The sequence below is a fragment of the Haemorhous mexicanus genome, chromosome 3 (genome assembly GCF_027477595.1).
Source record: "Haemorhous mexicanus isolate bHaeMex1 chromosome 3, bHaeMex1.pri, whole genome shotgun sequence".
In the NCBI taxonomy this organism is placed as follows: domain Eukaryota; kingdom Metazoa; phylum Chordata; class Aves; order Passeriformes; family Fringillidae; genus Haemorhous; species Haemorhous mexicanus.
The window spans coordinates 91,373,688-91,399,447 of record NC_082343.1 but is presented as its reverse complement, the minus strand read 5'-3'; the positions used below and the strand labels follow the sequence as shown (position 1 = coordinate 91,399,447).

Below are 25,760 nucleotides of genomic sequence, written 5' to 3'. Positions count from 1 at the left end.
TGTTCAGTTCCAGACTTGACAGGGAGTTGAGATGGTCTAATGAGAGGTGTCTCTGTCATGGCAGTGGGGTTTTGAACTAGATATCTTTAAGATCCCTTCCAACCCAAACCGTGATGCATTAAAACAATGCTAAAACAATAAGTTTATGATGCTATGTTCAGTTTACTCAATTACACTAGAATAAATGGAGAAAAAGGGTTCATAAAAAAACGTAAGTGTAACCAGTGATGCTAAACTCCCAGTGTTCAGTTCTTAGCTATGGCTATATACCTTTACCACAGTAGTGAATAAAGTTAATCCTGCACTTTGAAGAATACTTAGAATTCTTTTATTACAGCAAAAGTCCACAGGAATGAAATGAGTATTCAATCTCATAAAGTGGAGAAACTTCAAGAGAGAGATGCACTCTCTCTTGTAGTAGAGTATGTGGGTGGCCGTGGGTGGCCGTGGGTGGCCATGGGTGGCAAATTAGATATGAGTTTGCAGTGTGATATGACAGAAAAGTGCAATTCAACAAAGGTAACAAGTCATAGAAGATGAAGGCAGTTGTCATTCTATACAGCTCATGTGGTATAGAATCACCCAAGCACGCCATTCTGCTGCATGCACCTTGACATCAGAGAAGTTGTTGATATACAGCTTGACAAGATAATTTGTGTTGAAGAACTGTATATTTGAAGTAAAAAAAAAAAAAAAAAGTAAAAAAGATTATCAGAAAGAGGTAGGTGGGCGGACAAGAGGATTACTCGCTGATAATTTCCTATAAATACCTGCAGAAAGAAAACGACTGGTGAGATTTACTGTTGTGCTACTGGAATGCTACTTCAGCTCTGCAACAGCAGAGCTAATTTTATCTCAAAGCTTACCAGAATATGCAAAAAATCTATTTCACTAAACTGTCGATAAATTAATGCCTTTATTAATCTTTAGAACATAATTGCATCTTATTTTATGGAATGAAAACAAAGAGGAAAAGATTAACTAATGTGATTAGTTAATGCCGGTGGGCAGCTGAACCCAGCACAGCTGCTCACTCATTACCCCACATGAGGATGAGAAAGAGAATTGGAGGAACAAAAGTAAGAAAAACTCATGGATTTGGAAAAAGACAGTTTAATAGGGAAAGAAAAGCTGTGCATGCAAGCAAAGAAAAACAAGGAGTTTATTCACTGCATCACACCAGCAGTCAGTTGCTCAGCCATCTTTAGGAAAGCAGAGCTCCATCATGCCCAACAGTGACTTGAGAAGACAAACGTCCCTCACATCCTTCTTCCCTCATTTTTATATGCTGAGAATTATGTCATATGGTATGGGATGTCCCTGTGGTTAGTTGGGCTCAGCAGTCCAGCTATGGCCTCTCCCAACTCCTTGTGCATCCCCAGCCTACTTGCCAGCAGGGCAGTGTGAGAAACAGAAAAGTCCTTGCTGTGCAAACACTACTTAGCAAGAAACATTTACCAATGTATAATATCAACACTTATTTTGTCACAAATCCAAAACACTGCATTATATGAGGTGCTATGAAGAACACTAACTCTCTATCAGCCAAAACCAATAGAAATTTTTTTTAAAGTAAAGGTTTGTTTTGGATGACAAGGAAGTTAATTTCATGAAGAGGAAGCCAAATGAACTTGCTTGAAAAAAAGAAACTTGAATCTGACCAAGAAGTTCAACTAAAGTTTAAATAAATCCCAGTTAGCAAAACTCTCGGAATTATGTGCAATCTGTACTAGGCTCTATTTCTCTCCTGGTTGATGTACAGACTCCCTATCCAGCTGTCAAAGCATGCTTTTTATTCTCTGAAAGTCCAGCTGACACAGTTGGCACAGTCTGAGTTACAAGCTTAAGGAAGAAAGCTGCTGAATCCTCTCAGGGAGTACTTGCAGATAGGTTTTGGGCTGGATTCCTGCGTAGAAAGTAGAAAGAGTAACCAGATATTCCGTTTCCTGTCTAACCACTGTTTATGCAAAATAGACTGGAGAGAATAATCATGCCCAGTTATGAAGGCAGACTAGAACTTTATCCAGGTCTTCTGTACTGCTAACCACAATGGATTATCATTTCATTGTGTGACAGCACTCATCGGTGGTAAATTTGTCATTCGAAGTTGGTCTGCAAGGATATCTTTCTTCCACAAGGATAAGTGTCTTTTCCAGCCCTTTTATCAATATCAATTCATAAACAATAAAGAAGTAAAACACATCTGACAAGGCTGCACTAACACATAGGAGTGAAATAAATGGTACTAAAAGAAGGCATGGAAATGATACAGAGTGATGACCTTTTCCCATGAAGTACAGCATGGTTTAACAACTGCATTCAGGCAAATAAGAAGATCTTTCTCCCTCAAAAAAAAAAAAACAAAAAAAACAAGGAAGACAAAAGAAAATGACACAGAGAGTAAATAAGTAATTTTACATGAAATTTAGTTAAAGAAACATTTTATAATGTTTCTTGATGAGAAAAATTCATCACATATAGAAAGGATAAAATCAGTGAGCTTCCTATTGAAATGTTTCCCTGAGAAAGTACATACAGACCTTTTCCATCAATCTATAATTTTTTTTGTTAAATCTAATAAATTTCCATCAGCAATTTTGATTACTTGCATGAACAGTCATAAATATATATTAATAATATGCATCTAGAGAGATATTATATGTATATTTAAGTGGTATTATTATGAGATTTTGTTTATCTGAAGGTGGTTTTATCATTGGTATGCAAATTGAATTTCTAGGTATCATAAGAAATCTGCAAAGATGAAACTGAACCTACACATGTAACCAAGAAAGTTTATATTGAACTTATTTTACAAAAAATGTCAGTAAGATGCAGTCAATGGCTCAATGTCCAAGTTGAGATCAGTGACAAATGACATTTCTCAGGGGTCACTATTTGGACCAGCATTGTTTAACATCTTTGTTAGCACTAGGACAATGGAATTTAGTGTACCCTCGGGCAACTTTGCTGACTACACCAATCTGTGTGGTGCAGTTGAGATGCTGCAGGGTAGGGAGGATGTCCAGAGGGACTTTGACAGGTTTAAGAAGTAGTAAAAAAATATAAAATGCAAGACTCCATGCCTGCGACAGGGCAATCCCAAACACAAATACAAGCTGAGCAGAGGTTTGGCAGAGGTTGGGCAAGGTTTGCAAGAACAGGACAGAAAGGACATAAAAGTCCTTTGGGGTAAAAAGGTGTGTAGTGAGAGGACAAAATGGGGATGGATTCTAGTACCTAAAGGGGGGTTTATGAAAGAGGGACTTTTTCTATGCATAGATAGTGACAAAGACAAGGGGCAATGGTTTAAAACTGAAAGAGGGCAGATTTAGTTTAGCTATTAGGGAGAAATCCTTTACTGTGAGGGTGGTGAGGTACTGGAGGAGATTTTCCAGAGAAGTGGTGAATACCTCATCCCTGGAAGTGTTCAAGGCCAGGATGAATCTGGTCCAGTGGAAGGTGTCTCTGCAGGAGTGCTGGAACTAAAGGATCTTTAAGGTCTCTTCCAATCCAAACCATTCTATGATTCTGTGCAGATACTAGTTTATAAATATATCTGCACCAAAGAAAAAACATATCCCATCACAAGGTGTATAGATGAACAGGTTGTCTCAAGCTTACAGGCCATATGTAAGAAAAGACATACAGAAGAGTAGCTGACATAATATTCTAGAATTAGAGAAAATGAAAATATTTTGTTGAAGAATCAATTAACCTTGGAAAGGGATCCCAACTTTACCATGTAGGTCATCATTAAATTTGATCTTAACTAGGATCATGGGTAAATCTGCTCCTGCATTTGATACATAATGCTGTAGTAAACTCCACTGAGTTGTGCACCTGTTCCTTTCTTAACTTATGCAAAATTGATCATTGATGGCCCTTTATGTTATTGCTAATTACATCAGCTTTACTTTTTTTTTTTTAAAGTGAACTGTGAATCTGGTCTCAGATTTTTCTGGTTCTGTTTGGACTGAGTACTTGATTTGAGGACTGCTTATGGAGGTTGGGTGCAACAACAGATTTATAGTGTGGGCAGCCTGAACTACAAGGTGGCTGGAGTATTAATGCAATTAATTAATTTAAAATTTTATTTTTAATTGCTGAAGTCATAACATATGCAGAGAGGGTGTAGTTTGTCTCAAACAGTGTGCTTCAATTTGGGCAGTAGCTTCACTATTTCAGTCCTGAGTTTCCTCTAAAAAGGACTGCCAATTATGTTGAACATAATAAAATTGTGTGGTAGCTTTTGTGAGGTTTCATTTTATTGAACTTTTTAATTGTGTCTTATTACAGCTAATTTTCACTGTTTGTACAGACTGCAATTCTGCCCCTATCATCCTGCTACACATATCATCCTTCCTGTTATTTTTTTGATGATTCACATTTAGTTATAGTACATATGCGTTTTCCACTTGTCCTTTTTAGGTCCAGACTGCAGATTAAAGCATAACATTGCACCTTATAAAAGTAGAGGAACTGTTTTAAGAATCTTAAAGATATAAAGAGAAGAATATGGAAGAAAATTATGCAAATTTAAAAAAAAAACCCTCCAAAATTCATTTGTAAAGATGAAAAACTGGCATCAGGATACTGCTAAGGAAACCTCTGTCCACTTTTACTGCAGTGTCTTTAGTCACAGAGTAAATCAGCTGGTATTCATCTCATCTCATCTATCTTCTGCTGGCTAAAACTTGGTTTTCTGAATGCAAGGTCTCCCAGTTCAAACTCTGACACAAAAGACTGGTACCTCTAGCAAAATGTTCATCTCATCTGTACTAATGTTTTCTATACAACCACAAAGTAGGGAAATTAAACCATGGTATATCCAACTATTTCCTATTTTGTTTGCAACAAGGAGGATTGCCCTTCAAACAAACAAACAAAACAACACCCATTGAACTCCCTGGATCATATTAACACTGAAAATGAAAACAACATGAAGAAAGCATGACATGTAAGTGCTCCTAATATAAATCAGGCATCATGACATTATTGTAATACAAACAGAACAATACTTTCTGTCACGTGTTTCGTCCAATATTCTAGATGTATAAATGGAAATATTTATCAATTTAAATAACATGCAACAAACATGATGAGCAGCACAGGAGTAATGCAGAAATGTTTTTTGAAACATAAGAAGGGAGGTTGTCATGGAAACAGCTAGGTTAGAAATCTTTTTGTTGCCACAATTTTTTTCAGCTCTGATGCTTATTCTTTATGTTATTTCAATACATTTATCTTCCTGAAGTCATATATGATTTCAATTTTTTCAGAATAAGGTGTTAGGGTAAGAACTTTTCAGATGTAAAGAAAAGACTAATGGCATATTCTTGTGCACTGAAACACACAAAAATGAAAATTTTCAGTTTACTCCTACTCTCATCTACCTGAAAGACTAAAAGGAAAGAGAAATAAAAGAGTGAGTCATTCCCTCTATAAAAGGTTAACATGACACTACACAATATTTTGCTTCAAGTGAACTAAAGGAAGAAGTAAACCTGTAAAAACAATCTCAACAAATTTGAAATACTTAAAATATTTATCCTACATGACTAAAACAGGTGAACTGAAAAGTTCAACTAACAGAACTCATCTCTAAAAGTAATTTAAAAACAAAAGAAGTTAAAATAAGTAAAGTAAACCACTGGCAGGTTAACCAGAAAAACAATACATGTACTCAGTGACAAAAAAGAAAAATTCTTGCTAATTAGCCTGTCTGCAAGAAACAGAAATTTAATTAGTCTTTATGAGGATACCTGCAAGAAATACAAGTTTCTAAATATTTGTTTTCATAAAGAAAAAAAAATGTGAAATACCAATGGAAGCAGAATGGAAGGGGTAACAAGTGGCACATCTTCATAAAACAACCTGAAGGATGCAATATAAAACAAATTTGAAAGCAAACCCAAAGAATTAATAGTGTTTCAATGAGCAGTATAAACAGCCAAAATGAAAAAACCCATCAGAGACTAATAAAAACAATCTGAAGACTGAGCAACATAAAAGAAGAAGAATGTACAAAGAAACTTCAAGGCAATAAAGCATACAGGGAGTGAATCCATGGGTTTGAAAATGTACATTATTTCTTGGAACAAGAGCTGATCTAAGAGTCTCCATGGATACTTTTTTCCCTGCTGAACATGCTGGTTCACTGATAGGTAAAAAGTTTTCTGGATACATTAATCTTAACAAAGGTTGGAGCACAACACAGGTCCTTTAGGACTTTCTCATCAGTTATCTTCCCTTCAATTTTTTGATAGATTCTGTGGAGAATTACATTCACTCTATATTAAGCCAACACCATATTACTTCCAACATCACATATTAAATCAACTATCAAATAGTAGCTGCATATATATCATCACTTAAATTTCCTTGGCCATTGCCTCTATCACTGAAGATGGTATTAAGTTGTACTTTTATTACACTGAATTCAGAATACCTATTAATCTATACCTATTAATCAATATGTTTCTAATGATAAAAATCACAAGTAATGGCAAGAGACAGTGCCTAACATTTTCCTCAGTATTTTTGGTACTGATTGGATGGTTTCTCTGCTTCAAGGAAAGAGGCTGGAATTTCTTCCAATAAAATTGATGAAAAATATCAGATTATACTATTTAATAACACAAGATGCCTTGCTGGGTTGGAACACAGGTTTCAGACTCCTTGGCTTTCCAGTGTCATCTTCCAGACAGAGCAACTATAGGTGCAGCACTTGGCTTTACTGAGCAGAAGGTATATTTAGGGTCTTTCCATCCTGCTTATAGGACTTACTGTTACAGTACTTTCCCCATAGTTCAAGAATCTCATAAAAATTTTCTTATGCTACTTGTATTAATGAATAACCTGAATTTAAATATTTTAGAACTTTCTTCCTACAAACTTCATCCTTTGGTGCACAATAGACTAGAGGATGCTAAAATAATGAAAGTTCACATTTTTACTTTTCTTTTTTGTTAAATCTGCTGATTCACAGTATTGATGCCTGTGGGTGTGTGGTGGATTCACCCTGGATGGCTTCCAGACCTCTACCCAGCTATCTGCTTTCTTACTGCCTCTTGTCAGCAGGGCAGGAAGAGAAAATTAGATTAAATATCTCATCGGTTGAAATAAAAACAGTGAAATCACTTGCTAGAGAGAATTATGGAAAAAATAAACTCAGCTTGGAGAAAATGAATCTAATTTATTGCAAATTAAACCTAGAGTAGGATAGTGAGGAACAAAGCAAAAGCTAAAACATATTACACTTGACCTGACCTGCCTAAAGCTCAGAAATAATGCCTGCAAAATCTCCTCTACAAGGTCATCAGTATATAGCAGTAACCCGTCACCCAAGCTATATTACTATACAATTACTTTCCTGAAAAACATTTTCAGAAGATATTCATATGAAAGTCATGCATGACTTTTACTATGAGAGAAAAGGACTTAGGTAATGATTTCATGCAATATCTAAAGATATTGTCTGATTCTATTTGATCTATCTGTATATTATTCCCTTTTATCTCGAGGTGCAAAAATAAAGATCATTTTCTGTCACAAAAATCCACCAAAGCAGACCTGAAGAGTCCATTAATGAAAGTAACCTATACCTTTTGATGCATTGGCTTCCTATGTTGTGTTAATAAAATGAGAATATAGTACAGGGAAATGAGGAAAACAAAATCAAAAGGCAAAAAACCCAAACCAACCAAACAAAAATGACAAACAACCCTCCCCCCACCAATAAAACCCCAAAACCAAAAACATTAATATCAATCCAAATTGATTATAAGGAAATTTTTTTGTCTAGTTATCTGCTTTTATAATTTGACTCTAGTTATTTCAGGTTTCCAGCAAAGCTGAGATACATTTATGTGAATTAATGATCTGTATGATTAAATGACCTCATTTCATCCTATTTAGTGGCAATATCTTATCAACAGCAGGATGGACTACTGGAATAATTTCTAAGAAAGGTCTCAGCTGTATTACAGAGAATTTTCATGGATTATTTTTAAAGCTGCTGAAAGGGGATTTGTCATATAAAAATAACAGTGTATTAAAATTGACCACATATGAAGAAATTGAACTACTTGAAAGTAATTAATAAAGCATAGGATATATTTTCTTAAAATGAGCTCACACAATTAAATGCATATGTTTTAGATTTTTTAAATATGCAAAGTTATGATTTATTGACAAGGAAAAACAGCTGTGGTTCTCAAGGATGAATGAACCCTATATGTAAGTTTTAAAATTTAAACTAAATATTGCAGTTTTGAGGTCATTTTAATGGACTGTGTAGGCTACAGAAGCATTTGGGGTAGATCTGGGTAACTCTCTAGAAGACAAAACTGTCTTGGAAAGTTCATACAGACATAAATATGTATGATTATTGCCTTAATATAGCATAGGACAACTTGTACATTCTGTGTGCTTTTCCCACTTTAAGCTCTTATTAAGCTCTATAAAAATAAAATAAAACTGGAGGACCACAAGTCTCAATCAAAAGCCGCTTTATCAGAATATGAATCTTCTCTGACAATTTAATTCTCTTAACTCCCCCCAACAGTAATATGCTAGCTGCTCTGCATTTCTTAATCACTCTACTTTATAAAGACACAGGATCTGAAAGATCCCACTTATTATCAGAAGCAGCCCAAGTATTACCATAACATTCTTTATGAGTTAATGAACCTTGTTTATTAAACAGGCTAATCAGCTTGCTTTCTTCAGATACAATCAAATATCTACAGCACACAGCACTGTGAAGAAATCAGCCTTACATTTTTCATGTATAATGTGTATGATGTGAGATCATCCATGCTCTCACTGGGCCAGGTATGCATTTTCCAGATGCAACACTGCATACCAGAGGTAACCAGACGAGCTTTTGGAAAAATATATATCTTTATAATAAAAAATGCGAGTCTTACATTCACTTTGCATGGAAATTCTATAAGATAAAAGATAAAAAATCTCTATTTCCTTTCAAAACATATATGTTTATTCTATGTTTACTATTATACAGCATCTTTTCATTATTAAGCCATGTCAAGGTCTTTAGATAAACTATCTTCACCCATTGCTAATGCAAAACTCCACATCTCTTAGCTTAGCATTAATGTTTGTGAAAGAAAAACTAAAAAGAAATTAATCCTTTTCTTCTAAATTGTACTTTAAGAGGACTTATGCTTTTTTAAATTCAAATAAATAATATACTGTTATGCCATAATTTTAAGAAAAAAATATTCAATGAATTTTAATGTATACAACTCCTAACTGTGATTACCCTTTTAATGTATGTAACTTCTAACTGTGGTTACCTCTGAATTTTTAGTAAAAGGTAAAAAACAGTGCTGCTTACTTTTGACATGGCAGAAATGTTGACATATTTCTTGCCCAACTAACTTTTTTTAAGATGCATCTAGTAAAACAGAGTTACTATTAATCATAAAAAATAATCTAAATAAAATTTGAAACAGAACCTCCACTGAGGAGAGAGGAAAGATTTTTATACTCATTGCTTGTTACATATTTGATATTGAAAGGTCAATTTCAATAAAAATAAGGAGCAGATACTATTTTAAACAACAGAGGCAAAGCAGAAAAGTGCAAAGACAGCAACTATGCACCTAATGAATAAAAATATTATTGGTCTAGGCAGACAGTTATAGATACAAGTTTTTCATTTAAAAGAACTTCATCATTAGGGAGCATCCGAATTCTTTGTGTTACCTTGTCTATTGCTGTTGAATACATGTGATTTATTACATATTTTTATTTTTTATTTACTCACTATTATTTAGTTGCTGAAAAGTCAACAACTACAGTTTCTCTGAGAAGCAAAACTAATTTTTTCCAGAAATCCAGGAGCACACTGGCTGTCAATGAGACTATGGGGGAAAAATTGTTATTTTTCACTTAAAGATTAACTCAAGTCAGCTGTGTTATCTTTTGAAGTGATGCTTTTGTTAGAACTGAGGAAGGAGTATAAATATCCATTAACATAACTTCTTGTGATTTCAGGCAATTTACAGGCATTATTTAATCACAGCAATGTATTTGAAATAGTTACATTTGTTTATCTGCACTTTCACCTAGAGAATATGAGCAGGGATATTAATTAATTTAGCCAAGGGCACAAATAGAATACGTTTCACATTTAGATTAAAATTCTCCTTTTTTCAGCTCATTGTTAGGTATTCACATCAGTACACAATTTTCCCCTTCTCCAATTCAGTTTGCTATCATATTAATAATGTAGCTGCAAATTACAGCAAGTCATAACTCCTTTCAGAAATAACTGATCATTTCTACAGCTGACCCCTGGTTCACTATGAGGTTTTTATGATTATTTGACTGATGATGATGAAGAACCACTGGTATATACAGTATTTTTTTAGTCACTAGAATGAAACTCATAATTTTAGTGTATATGTCCTTTACATAAACTTCATTGTTCCAGATCCCCCACACACACTGGGAATTATTAAAAAATTTAATTGGGTAAGGAAACCTTTACAAAGTGACTGGGTTTCTTTAAAGAAATAGACACAGATGATTGCTAATACAATGCCACAATTTTGCTTCCTGTCACTGACATGCACTCTGCTGTACGAAAGAGTTCTCCTTTTAGACCTGTGCAAAGAAAGAGGTGCAGCATGCTTCTGTGTAAAATCCACTGTAGATAAAAGTCTTGGCAAATACCAATAAGAGTCAAACACTGATGGCAGCAAAGCAGTGCATTGAATGGGGTAATCTCCATCTCAGAAGAACAAAGGAGATAATATTTGTGTTAATATTTTTATACAGCCTTTATTCAGTGTAACACCTGGCAGGCTTACATTTGTCTCAGTGAAGCAACAAACTTGAAAGCATCGCCTTATCTTTAAAGATATAACTCAGTATTGTCTTCAGTTCCCAACTCAGCAGATACCAACCTTAAGGCATTTAAGGATCTTATGTTATTAAATACATTAAAAAGTTGTTCAGTTTGAGAGGGTTCATTGGAGACCTGTGATTCACTACTCTGACATTTCCAGGCTTTCCTGACCACCATGAGTTTATCTTCAAAACACCACAGTACTATATGTACTTCTTAGTCCATACCCATATAAAATTTGTTTTCTTGCTCTTATTTTCCATAGTAACAATGAGCTTATAAATGCACACGTACAAACAAAAACTATTTTTGAAATTATCAGTAATTTATCATCCATATTTATGAATGAACTTGCAAGTTGCAAAATTGGTACCCCAGGCTCCTTCAAAGCAATTTCTAAGGTTAGGAGTTTCTAACCCACCCTTTTCTACGTTTTCTTAGTCAATACAAAATAACATGTAAAATTCAAATTAAACAATATATATGTAATTGGCAAGGCAAAACTTTCAGTAGTATATATCTTTCTCCCTGATTTTGATTGGTCTTTTTGTGTTGTTCTGAGTTCATTTGCCACCTGGCCTGATGCATCTTGGATGTCCCTTATATACTCTAGCATATCTTCCAGCCTTTTAAAATACCTTTGATACTTCAAGACATTTCAGATACCACAAAGATCAGACAACCAGACTGAGGTCATACAAACTTTAGAGCAATGTTCAGTTCCTTTGGGAATTAGCAATTAGGCCAGTGGAATAGGATTTGGAAGATTGGGGTCTTTATGTTTACTCAATTTCAACATTTTGCTGCCTGAATTCTATATTGTTTGAAAGAATGTGTTGCTTTAAGGTGTCTATACCTATATATACTAAATAATTTAAAATCTTCAGTTCTGTTATATTTCTTTCCCAGTATGTTCCAGTACTGCAAGTACTCTTTTATCTAATTAATCTATAATTTATAAGATTTTCTTATGACAAAATTAGAGAAAAAAAATCTTTTTATTAGTCTAAAAAACTAGCTCTGTACATTTAAAAATGCAAGCATTCTTCTTGCATAATGCAAGACTTTAGAGCACTTGAGTGACAAGTACTGTGTCATATTGTGCCAAGGTAGGAATTCTATAAATTATAAATGCTTACCAAAGGGGCAATTGCATTTGAAGCCACTTATGCCCTCTTCACAGGTTCCTCCATTCCAGCAGGGTTTGTCTTGACACTCATTGATGCGAACAGAACATGTTTCTCCTGAAAATTTGAATTAAAAATAAAAAAAGGACAAATATGCTGACATGTTGAAATCATCGAGATATATTTGCAATGAAAAAAGTCTATGGGATTTTCACAGTCTACATGGTGACCCCACTGGCCATGGTACACCACACTACTGATAGACCCACTGTGTGTCATGCATTTTTCTGCTTCACTGGTTACAGGGCAGTCTATTTTGACAGGCAAAGTTGGAAGCATTACAATCAGGAAAATAGAAAGCTTTCCTACTGAGGTTCTGCAGACTCCTGATGATTTTTTTTTTTCCCCAGTATACAAATCTACAGCATTCAAGCAATTTTTGTCCAGTTTTGTCAATAATTTTCTTTCATTTTGCTCTCTGACACCTTTGAAACAGAATTGTGAAGTACCACTGACTATGAAAATCAGGCCAACACTAATTTACAGATATTTATGTGCAATAGAACAGTTCAGCCTATGGTCTACAGCAAGTTGTCAGTACTGTAATATTGAATAAAGGAGGAGTAAGATCAAATCACTAAAGAATATTTAATAAGGCAAAATGCAGATAAAAGGGGGTGAAACAATTAAGAACAAATCTAGGAAGTATAGTGAAAAGTAGATTTTTAATCTACAAAAGTGATTGCTTTGATATGTAACAGGAAATGCTGTTTCCAATATATTGGGTTTGTGAGGCCCTATTTTGGTAGAAGGAGGAGCACAGGGATGGCTTCTGTGAGAGGGTGCCAGAAGATTCCTTCTTGTCTAAGAAAGCCAATACCAACCAAGTCCAAGATGGACGTGCTGCTGGCTAAGGCTGGCTGGACCAACCAGAGAGGGTGGTAACACCTCTATGATAAGACATTTAAGAAGGAAGAAAAAAAGTTCTTGCACATTTGAAACTGCAGCCAGAGAACAGCTGAGTGAGAATATGTGAGGGGAACAGCTCTGCAGACACCAGGGTCAGCAGAGGGGCAGGAGGTGCTCCAGGCACCAGGGCTGAGATTCCCCTGCAGCCCATGGTGCAGCCCATGGTGAGGCAGCTGTGCCCCTGCAGCCCTTGGAGGAGATCCATGCCAGAGCAGGTGGTGCCTGAAAGGAAGCTGTGAACCTGTGGGAGGTCTGTACTGGAACAGGCTCCTGGCAGGGACCTACAGCCCCTTGGACAGAGGAGGAACAGGGTTTCTGGCATGACTTGTCACCATGTGTGGGACCACACTGGAGCAGCCTGTCCTTGAAGGACTGCATGCTATGGAAGAATGACCCATGCTGAAGTAGTTTGTGGAAAGCTATTTCCCGTGCAGTGGAATAATGTTGGAAAAATTCATGGAGAAATATTTCCTCTTGGAAGAATCCCATGATGGAGCAGGGAAAGGACTCCTCTTCCTGAGCAGAGGGAGAAACCACAGATGATGAACTGACCATAAATCCATTCCCTGTCTCCCTGTGCTGTTGGCAGGGAGCATGTAGCGCTGGGAAGGAGGAAGGTGTTTTTAAAGGTCTTATTTTACTTCTCATTATCCTGCTCTGATTTTATTAGCAATAAATTCAATTAATAGCTCTAATTCTAGCCTGTTTTGCCTGTGATGGTATTTGGTGAGTGATCTCTCCTTGTCTCAACCCATGAACCCTTTGTTATATCATCCCTCCCCTGTCCAGTTGCAGAGGGGAGTGATAGAGAGGATTTGGTGGGTGCCTGGTGTCCAGCCAGGGTTTACCCACTACATCCAGCCATAGGATGATGGAGGTGAATCACCTTCAGTAGTTATAACAAGTCAGCAGTATGGAAAGCATGCTGGTCTTTCTGTGTATCTTACAGCAGAAGATAAAAAGAAACCAAATGCTGATATTCTTCTGAATTCTTTCCATGGTGAAAATAATTTGATCTCTTCTCTGCAGCACACCTGCATGCTCTCTCATAGAATCATATGAACCAGGACTCTTGGCTCTCAAAACCTGTATCTACTAGATACAAAAGGTCTTCTTGGGAGAAATGAAGCACCAAAATTCTCTTCCACACATAAACTTGTGATAGAAGGGCTCCTACTGGGTTTTTCTGCCTCTAAATATGCTCTGCATTTTCCATAAGATTTGAAGATACATATATGAAAAGAAGGAGAAAAAGCATAGTCTAGGGAGAGTTCAGGTAACTCAGTAAACAAAAAAGCTTTCTGCTATGAGCAGCTGCTGAATGCTCTCTAACATATGCCATGGCACCAGTGAGCATTACAGCAAGGACTGGCCAACATATAAATTAATTTCTAAGTTCTTTAATTTTTTTAAAGAATTTTCTTTGAAGTGCTGATAAAGTAATGGCACTATATACAACTTTGCCGATCTAATTCTGGTATTTTGCATTCCTTTTTTTTTCCCGTTCAGGTCCCTGATTATGGTGGGATTATTATTTATCTCTTTTGAGGGAGATAAATAAAAATGCATTGGCATCTGTTCCTCCAGATAGGCCGGTGGAGAGTAGCACAAATTGCACAACCAGAGTTTCCTGCAGAAGTAAATTGTCTGGCCACAAGCCATGGGCAAGCTGTAGCGTGTACTAGAAAAAACTCCTTGAAACAGATTCTTTCACAACCCTTGAATTGTTAAAGGTTAAAGCAAATGCAGTTCCAAGGGAAATAATAGAATGAGAGCATCATCATATACTGATGATATCTAAGATAACATGCAAGGGGGAATTTAGGAATTCATGTTCTCAGAGTACAAAGGTAATATGTGGGCAGTATTTAAAAATATTTCAGAGGGAATCAAAGAATCTATGAAGCTACTGTGAGACCATATTTTCTGAGTATTTGAGACATGAAAAAAGCTGGACAGATGCAGAGAAGCCTTTTTTGTTTTCAGCATGCAGCTCCTCTCAACTATGCATTTGAAATGTATGATGAGAACCTTCTTTGAAAGTCAGATAAAAATTGTTAATTGGCTACAAATCACTTTCAGCATCAAAGTATGGTAATATATTTTTTTTTTGTTTATGCTTTTAAGGTTAAAATTAATACAACACATTCCAAACATAATTACTAGTATAACAAAATATTTAATTAGATATTTAATAAATCATAGCTTTAGGTCTGAGATCCTATACATTTTAAAGGCATCATATCACCAATTCTGAAGTACAAAGAGAATATTAAAAATTACTGTGAGCCTACTATACTTCTATTAATGCTATAGAATATTTTATGCTGTATAAAATTGCAGTGTTCTCAAATATATAACAGATAATTACAGGAAAGTCTGTCACTTGCAAATTTCATTGCATGATCTTTAACAGCAACATTTTCTAGTGGCACACTGATGATACACAAGACATTATTTTGCAGCAGCACAAAGGTGTTGAGAAGAACACAAGGAGCTGAAAAGGTGAATACTAAAAATATTAGCTAAGATATTTCATCATCCTCAGTGTTACTGATACCTCTTACTCTCCTTAAAATAATCATGCTGTTTTAGCAAATAGAGGGACTCTGAAGTTCTCAGGTAAATTTAACTACAGATGAAAGACAGCAAAAAAAAAAAAAAGTTTCATAAGTCTAATGGATGAACTCTCATTGAATATTCCTTACCTTCAGAAGTGCAACTCAGTAAGATCATCAGATTGAAAGTTTGAACTTCTCAAAATTTTTATGTCTTTTTCTGCTTTACTTAAAGACATTAACTTTGCACTTTATCTGAACTTTTCAAACTATTGTTAGATTTTGTAGAATATCCACAAAATTGAGGGGATTTTTGATAGCAAAATAAGTTGAATTTCAAACTGTTCTGAAATCTCTATTCAGAGATTAGAAAAAATATCTGAAATTCATTGAGAAGTTAGAATAGAACTGAAATAATTTGAGAGCTTATTTTCTTAAGGTAATACACATTATATTTAAAGTATCTCTTATTGAGTGCCACCACCACTATAACATTTCTATCTGAATCACAAAACACATGCAAAAAGATCAAAATACAATGTTTCTTTTAAATACTGTTTATACCAACTTTTGTTTTATAGGCAAAATAAAATGCAAATTATTTAAAATTCTGCTTAATGTAATCTTAATGAAGTGCTGTTAAGCAAAAAAAAAAAAAAAACCAAACAAACAAACAAAAAAAACAACAACCAAAAAAAAGCAAAACACAAGGGTTTTATAAAGTTCAAGAAGTAGCCAAAATACTAACCATGTATTTGGGGATTGTTTTCACAACACCCCTGTCTTACTATCCAGCATTTTATAAAATGTGTATAATTGCAAAGCATTCCAGTCATGTACCTGATAACGAATTGTGACATTTTCTTGCTTGCTTAGCAATATAAGCTATTCTGTTAGATAAGAGATGCATCAAGTTGAGTAATGCTTCTGCTGACTTTGCAGAAAATGCAGTTATGAAAAAGAAAGAGAGATGGTCCAGGTGAGGCTTTAATAAACTTGACAGACATTTCTTTTTCTCAGCTTTGTTGTTCTACACACTTGCTTGTTTTTAAATTTACTTTGAGGTCTTTTCTGTCTTAGTTGTTGTAGTAGTTAAAAATCCAAAACAAATCTAATTTTTATTTACCTCATACAGAGTAATCCTTTCTGTGAACACCTATTACAGATTGAAAATTTATATGATGTGTCAAACAACTCCATCCTCTTAGCTTCCATGAAAGAGTTTTAACTCAGATAAAGTCTGTGACTCTTCAAATGTAAACTGCCCTGAGCCCAGCTCATCTATGTCCGTGGGATTACACCGTACATTTGACAGTCTGCTCTGGCACAATGTGCCAGCAATAATCAATCTTCCCTAGCAGAAAAAGCCAGCCAGAGCCCCTGAAAAGGTTGCGCTACCCAATGCCCTGAGCTGCAAATCTAGACAAGCCTTGGTATGTGGTGGAAGTGTGGGAGCAGACATGAGCTGTGCTTCTAGTCCTATCAAGATGTGAACTGCATGAATGGAAATGGAAGAAGACGTTTAAAATGCAGAATATGTGTGAGAAAAAAATGAACCTGATTGCCTTTCTTTGTCAGCAAAACAAAGGATTTCGTGTTTTCCAGATGACCCTGCTTCAGGCAATTCCTATAAAGCAGCTATCAGAGCTCTAAGAGCACTGACATACCCAAATTGTCTGCAGCAGATCCACCCAGGGGCTTCCTACAGACCTTGCCTGTAGCCAATGAGTCCACTGTGGGTACTCTGATCTGCCCTGAACTATTCTGTAGATGTTTTAATTTCCATCCTGCTTCCCTCCCAGTCTCAAGAGTGACCTTGAGATGTTTTTGGTTTTTTTTTTTTTTCTTTTTGGATGGATCACTTATACGTATATTAGATATTTGTCTCTGGTTCTGTCTCCTACTATTTCTAACTTGATCCTGGATCTGATGCATTGCTTGTGCTGTCTGGGGCTTGTCAGGAACCCTGTTATCAGACACTGGTTCTGACTTCTCTGCGTAGATGCTGCAGAACTGTGCTTTGCTTAGTTAGATGGCAACATTGCACTGAGGTTAAACTTGCTTTCTAGCCTGTGATTCCTCTCGTGGAGCAGCCTTGATCTTGCTGCTCCCTGCAAATAGAATCAATCTTCATAATGTGTTAGGGTGTCCATCATCTCTCCTAGACTTGATTTGCATAAGGGATTAAGCTTTAAACTTACTTGTGTCAAAAGGGATTGGCTTTCACATAACTTCAAGTACTTTCCTTCAAGATTTGTTTTACTTGATGGCATGGAGGATATACAATCACACCTTTTACAGAAGGGGGAAACTATTTAAAAACATCCAATGAATGTAAAGCCAATTAATACTGTACTGAAAATACAAACACTAAAAATTTCCTCAGACTGCAGATATCACATGAACTTCTCCTGTGTATTTGTGGAGTAAAATAGTAAAAACAAAGCCCAGAAATTTAAAGTAATGGAATTATTTCAAAAAGTGCACATGCCATTTTTCTCTTCTTGGGCAAAAAGAAGAATGATGAAGAGCATGACATTTAGAATACATGAATGTCAAACTCAAAAAGTCACTGTGAGGCCTACATTAGTAATAAGATTTAATATAGTTATTTGTTAATTACACACAGGTGAAGCAATGACAGACTATATTTTGCTATGTGGAGTACAGTATATATTCAGAATGAAGAGATTTCCCAAATCTTAACTATACAATCAATATTATATAGATGCAAACCCTTGAGAGAAACCAGTGAGGCAACAGACAACATTGCCTATCTGCTTAGAGTTCTCAGTAACCGCCTTCACATTTTTGTGGGCATCTAAGCAGAAAAGAGTTTTAATGAAGGACATTTTTAGATAAATATGGGATTTTTACAAATAATTCCAAGAAGGGCTTCCTTTAAACCAGAAGTAAACAGAGGGCTATTTATTTAGACATATCAGTCATATGAAAGCTGGAATTATTTGATGCTGAGCATTGATGTATTGAGATGCAGTTAACACAAAGATATGGGAGAAAGGACTAAGAATTAATCTGAATTACTCTGAAACATTATACTACATTAGAAGGACTGAACCAGATAATGGCAATATAGAGGGTCACCACATGACCAAGAGTTAAGAAAAATTGAAAAGTTATTAACTTAATTTTTAAAATCATTTTGCAACTTCCAAGTTTGACATGTATGAAGTTCTCTTATAGGCAGCAGAGACTACTTTTATATTTCATCTGAAAGTGAATTTACTATTTATGAAGAAAAACTGAATACATCTGGATTAGTGAAAAAGCTAAATTACAGAGAAACAACATAACAAACACACAAAAATGAGATAAGACTAAATGTGGTGGTTTTAGTTGTACACAGAGATACAAATCACTAATTCATAACATGCAATTATGACTGAACTTAAAATCTGTTTTGTACAGGAAACTATCCCAGGATCAGAAACCCTCAGAGGTTATGAAAATGTAATTGCCAGGGTAGTGATAACATTTTTATAAGTTTAAACAGCCTTTTATTAATTGTTTGCGGTTTATACTCTGAAAAATCCAAAAATATTGTCAGTACATGTGGTAATGACTTATACCTAATGGGTAATATTATGATATTTCTTTCTTTAAATTTACTTCTATGGAAATGCCATTATATAATATCTTGTTGGGTGATAAAAATAAAGATTATTTTAAAGTGTTCTCCAGCAATATATAATTAAGTCACTTATATAAGCAAGTCCTCACAGTAACAGTCACAGAATGGCTGAGATTGAAAGTGACCTCTGAAGTAATTTTGTCCAATCCCCCTGTTCAAGCTGTAACACCCTGAGCCAGTTTCACAGAACCATGTACAGATAGCTTTTGAATATCTCCAAGGATGGAGACTCCATAGCCCCCCTGTTCTATCTGTGGCAGTGCTCAGTCGCCCACACAGTAATAAAGTATTTTCTGATGTTCAGAGAGCAGCATCTGTGTTTCCCTTTGTGCCCATTGCCTCTGGTTCTGCCACTGAGCACTACTGAAAGGAGCCTGGCTCCATCTTCTGTACACCGTTCCTTCAGGTATTTATATACATTGATAAGATCCCTCTCTGAGCCTTATTTTTTCATGCTGAAGAGTTTCAGCTTCCTCAGCCTTTTCTCACAAAAGCTAAAAAGGACTAGATCCTCTATTGACTCCTGGAATACACCACTAGTTACTTCTGAAAAGTTGACTCCATAACAAACATTTCCTCTGGACTTAGCTACTCCTCTAGTTTTCAGTTTACCTCACTCTCTACTCATCCAGCCTATACTTCATCAGCTTTTTCATGAGGATCTTGTGAAAGATCATGCAGAAAGCTTTGTTAACGTCAAGGCAGACAATACACATTGCTCACCCCTCATCTACAAGCCAGTCATTTCACTTTGGAATTTTATCAAGTTGGTCAAGTATGACTAACCCTTTTTGAAACCGTGCTAATTAATTCAGATAATTTTCTTGTTGTTCATGATTTCCAGGATTAACTGCTCCATTACCTTAATAAGGATCAAGGTAACAGTGAGCTGCTTGAAGTTTTCCAGGACTTCATTTTTGCCCTTCTTGAAAAGTGACATTTGCTTTCCTCCATTCTTTGAGTGCTTCTGCTAATCAATATGATCTATGAATATTAAATGACAGTGACTTTGCCATGACATCTGCCAGCTCTCACAGAATTACATATCCAAGGAGAGGCAGCAAAACTGGTGAGGGGTCTGGAGCACAAGTCATATGAGGTGCAACTGAGGGAGCTGGGTTTGTTGAGCTGGAGAAAAGAAGAATGAGGTGGAATCATATTACCCTCTTCAGCTACTTGAGAGGAGGCTGTAGCAAGGTGAGCACCAGTCTCTTTTACCAAGTTACAAGTGGCAGGATGAGAGAAAATGGCTTCAAGCTGTGCCAGGGGAGGTTTAAGAGGGATAAGAGGAAAAAAAGTCTTCACTAAAAGGATAGTCATGCATTGGAAGAGGTTGCCCAAGGAAGAGGTGAAATTGCCACACCTGGAACAGTTCATAAGGTTTGTGGATGGGGCACATGGGGATATGGTTGAGCAGTGAACATGGTGATGCTATATTAACATTTGGACTGAGTGGTTTTTCCAATTAATGACTATAAAATTCTATGATGCTATGATTTGTGGGTGCATCCCAACAGGGCCCATGGGCATACATATATCCAGCTTGCCCAAGTGTTTCTCACCCATCAAGGGTGTGTCTTATTTCCTTCAGACCTTTTCTCTTGTCTCCAGGATGGTGGATTTTTTAAGGACAATTTTTCCAGCACAGATTGAGACAAAGGTGGTATTTATGACCTCAAACTTTTCCATGTCCAGTCTCATTAAGAATGGGACATTTTCCTTTCTCTTCCCTTTGTTACCTACATATTCACAGAAACCCTTTTTGATGTCTTTCATATTTCTTGTCATATTCAACTTGATCTTTAACCTTCCTAAACTTTTTGCTGCATGCTCAGATAGTGTCTCTCTATTTCCTGCCAGGTTACCTGTCCTTGCTTCTACCCTCTGTCAGTATGCTTTTTTTTTTGGTTGAATTTGGCCAGGAGTTCCTTGATCATCCATACAGGCCTCCTGGTATTTTTTGTCCACTCTTTGAGACAAATAGCTCTTGAGCTTAGTGATAGATTTTCTTAGGCCCTTCCTTTGAGGGTTTTATCCCATGGGACTCTTCCAAGCAGATCTTACACTCCACAGTATTGTCCCTGTAGAAGATATCAGAGTGGTTGAAGTTCCCCATGAAGTCCAGCAAAGTACAAAGTAAGGCTTGAAGTTTAGGCAGCAAGATGGAAATACATTGTGTTAGATTTTGCACATATTTTGCACATATTTTTCAAATACTGTGTTCTTTACTTCTATTCAGACAAACAGTTCTGCTATCATAATGGAATTTAAGTCACTTCAGGACAATTCTCTTTTCTGTTGCACATTTATTAATAAATGAGCATGAACAGGAAGTAACATCTTTCATTAAATGTGCAAGCAAATGACCAAGAGACTATATAATCAACTAAAATTGAGGACAACAAATCTGCAAGTGTATATCACATACATAAATGTGTAAATGAATATATGTAAATGAAATATTTAAATTAATGTAAACATATTTGAAATTAAAAATGTTAGTTAAATGTTAAAAGTATATGTAGTTAGCCAGAATATAATAAAATTAAAATGTAATGAATACAGTGAGTATAATGAATTTTTTCATATAATGAAAAAAAATATTTTTTCATACAATGAAAAAATATTTTTTCATATAATGAAAAAATAGCATTGAAATTATTTTTACTTAATTTTTTTGTGATTTAACTGGGACTTAAAAATCTATTAGTACACACACCCTTTGGACTAGGGCAAAAGCCCTCAGCAGCTTGGAAGAAGAAGCTGTAAGTTAATGTCTAGTTAGTACAAATGACATCGTGCTATTTTTTTTTTTGCCTTTGTTAGTGATACCACAGATTGTAAATAGAGAAGCATTTGGAACATTAGTTGCCTGTTCTTGATGATATAGACTAAAGGCTGGAAATGCAACTCTTTGGTACTACTCTATTCAAATTTTCCGTCTCCCACATGTAGTCTGAATATTACTGTTATTCATGCAAAAGAGAAATTAGTACCAAAAGAAATCATAACATCAGGTTGTGTAGAATTTATCTAATGCAATGCAAAAATCTAAAGCCCATCTCTTCCTAGAAAAGATGTCTAGGACAGACAGATGCCCTATCTCCCTCCACTGTATAGAAGGGAAATCTGAACAACTAACTCAAATATATCTGATTATATTCTATACATGCAAAGAGATGGTACTTCTGATCTCAATCCTCTCAAGCTCACATTTTCATGTTCCGTACCAAAATATTTGTTATCAGCCTGTGTATGACTTGAACCATAACATGTAAGACTCCATAACTGTGAAATTAAAATGACGCAATTAAAATTGTATTTTGGAACTACATTGATTTTTTTTTCCCATCAGAATCAAAGCTACTACTCAGAATTGTGCATTTAGTGGAGGGAAGGTCAGCTGGGGAGCTGTTAGGAGGGACAACACAAGAATTTCAATGTCAATTAAGTTAAAACTCCATCACAAATGTATGCATATTTACATAGAATTGTAATTAAACAGTAACATAAACATTGCTTACTTAGAGTGGGACAAACACATCTATAATACAAGGCATTTCAAAAGGACAAAACTTACCTGTGAACCCAGCAGTACAATGACAAGAAAAGTGGCCACTTAAATCCATACAAGTAGCTCCATTTTTGCAAGGTGAACTTGAGCATTCATTAACTTCAACTTCGCAGAAGGGTCCTTCATATCCAGGCACACAGTAACAGCTGTAATTATGCAAGTGGTCCTGGCAGAATCCATATTGAGAGCACTGGTTTCCAATACAGTTGTCTATATCAAGTTCACAAAATGTGCCAGTGTAACCAAGGGGACATATGCACCTGTTATTGAAATGAGAGGAAAGGAGAGGGGAAAAAATCCAACTAAATCACTAGCCTGGAATATATAGGTCAATTATCACTAATAATGTTAACAATACTCTGCCTTTACATTACCCACAAATGAATCACAATTCTTTTTCAATCTTCTTTCCTTACCTTTAATTAGTCACTAACTTCATTTCACATGCACTGCTAGTAAAAATTAAGTTGAAATCTTAGCTATTTACATTGGAAAAACTAGTAGCAATATTTATATTGAGCTTCAAATGAAAATATTGAGAGACAAAACTCATAGGTATGAGCATTATGCATTTTAATTGTTTTTTTTTCTGAAAATTAAAATGGTTAGCTGCTACAGTATCTCTAGGAATAAACAATATTACTACCTGTTTGGATATAAAATCAGTACAAAAGTGCTTTATTGTTGGCCACAAAAGCTACAATTTCCATCTCACCAAAGAAAAAGTATCTATAGAATACTACAAATATTTTTCAGTATATTTCATAGAAATAGTTCAGAGTATTTTCTTCCAAAATTTAGACAGACATCTAAATCATGTAAGGCTGGAGATGACTTTTTCATGGTTACCCTTTCTACCTTTTTGTTTCTTTTGCTGTATGAATGAAAACAAATCTAGATTATCTCCTAGCTGACCCACATCTCGTAAAATTGGAAAATCCCTTGTACTTGGCAATATATTCTTTGATTGATCCTCTCCTTGTGACGTCCAGAGGTGTCCTCACACATGAGGTAGTTTTACCATAATACATATTCTTAATCCACAGAGATGTTATCCAGAAGATGGAAAGAACAAACAAGTTAAAAAAGCCCTGATTATAGTAATTTTCTATTGATCCATCTGGCAGAAAGTGTATTTTTTCCTTGATTTTTAACATAAGTGAATGCTCATGTGGGTCTTTCCTTCTGTCCTTGTTTACAGTGCCTGCATTTTTTTATGGTAGACATATGGAAATTAAATCAGGAGCTGTGTGCCTTGGAGTACAGCTAATGGACACCAACTGCTAATGGGCTTTTAGTCCATGGACCAAAATACATCTTTCTTGAAGTAAGAAGTGAAGCACTTTCACACCTCCATATCTCATTCAGTGTGGTTGTGAGCCCTTCAGCACTACCATTTTTGCTCTACACATCCATTGCTACTGCAGTAATGACTCAAGTATATATAGCTGTTGTATTCTCTCTTCCAGCCTCAGTCACTTCTTAGTAAATGAGAAATCTCTACCTTCTCTTGAGAGCCTCAGCCAATTCTGTTTCTCATTTTTAAGGGAATAGAGTACACAAAAAATATCATGCATATTTTGCCAATTTTGGAAGGTGTAGAGTTAGTGGCTAGTACTCATCCTCTTGGTTTTAATACACTGATTTGGATTTATGCTGGAAACAGAGTTGCAAACATAGAGTTGTTTTTGTTACTGCTGAGCAGGGCTTACACAGAGCCAAAGCCTTTTCTGCTCTTTGTTCTGCCAGCCTGGTGAGGATGTTGGGGCTGCATGGGAGGCTGGGAGGAGACAAAGCCAGGACAGGTGACCCAAACTGACCTAAGGGATATTCCAGACCATGGGACATCATGCACAGTATATCAAGTGCAGGGAAGGAGGAAAAAGTGCGGGACATTTTGACTCATGGCATTTGTCTTCTGAAGTAGCTGTTATGTGTGATGGGGCCCTGCTCTCCTAGAGATGGCTGAACACCTGCCTGCCCATGGGAAGCAGTGAATTCATTCCTTGTTTTGCTTTGCTTGTGTGCATGGTTTTTTCATTTCCAATTAAACTGTCTTTATCTCAACCCATGAGTTTTCTAACTTTTACACTTCCAATTCTCTTCTCCATCCTGCTGGTGCAGGCGTGAGTGAGTGACTGCATTGGGCTTGGCTGCAGGTGGTGTTAGACAATTACATTTATAGCTAAATATAAATTTTGACTTGCATAAAATTTCATTATGCATAAACACTAAAAGCAGGTGTGCTTTTAGCTACCTTTAGTTGCACATTTTCTGAATCTATCTACAATAATATGGTAAGCAACCAGCCATATTAATCTTTGTGGTGTACTTAATCAATTTATTTTTTTTTCTTACAGTAACAATTAGTGTGTGCACTGTAAAAATGTAACTATTCAATCATTCTTTGAAAATGTGGCTAATATCATTTGCATTGAATGTAAAATTTATTTTAGAGCTCTCCTTAACAAAAAATATGAGGATGAAGAATTTTCTGTCCTTTCCTGATTATTACTAGCTGAATAGCTTATCTTCAGAGACCACAGAAGAGTTACACTGAAACAGATGTGATGTAGAATCTTCTACTTTAGGTTTCATACTTCTGATTCCATACTACAAGCAATGATGTAATAAATACCTTATTTTTCAGTGCTTTGGTGTTTGAAGAAATCAAAACCAGCTAAGAATGAAATGCACTTTGTTTTTCCTAGTGAAACTATACCTGGATGTCTTTTAATTTAGTATGGGTCATCTCCTACAACAGCGCACTTAAGTGCTGTATTTATTATTATTATTATTATTATTATTTTGTTGTTGTTGTTGTTGTTGTTGTTGTTGTTGTTGTTTTATTATAATTCAATTTATTTTTATTATCTTCAGCAGTAATAAAGTACTGAGCATGATATCAGAAGCTTTGAGGCATGGATTGATTTTCAGTCTTCTTAGCTTTGAAGCATAAATGTTTCTCTACAATAAAAAAGAAATAAAATTGTATACA

General features: G+C 35.6%; 1 protein-coding gene across 1 annotated transcript in view; it reads right to left on the bottom strand.

The window, feature by feature from the left end:
* The window catches only part of EYS (eyes shut homolog), a 702,981-nt gene that overhangs the window by 588,317 nt on the left and 88,904 nt on the right, over positions 1–25,760 (bottom strand). The window contains exons 10-11 of the mRNA XM_059842660.1: positions 22,769–23,022; positions 12,022–12,126 (exon numbers count right to left, since the gene is read on the bottom strand). Coding sequence (XP_059698643.1) covers positions 12,022–12,126; positions 22,769–23,022 — 359 coding nt within the window. The remainder of the gene's footprint in view (positions 1–12,021; positions 12,127–22,768; positions 23,023–25,760) is intronic.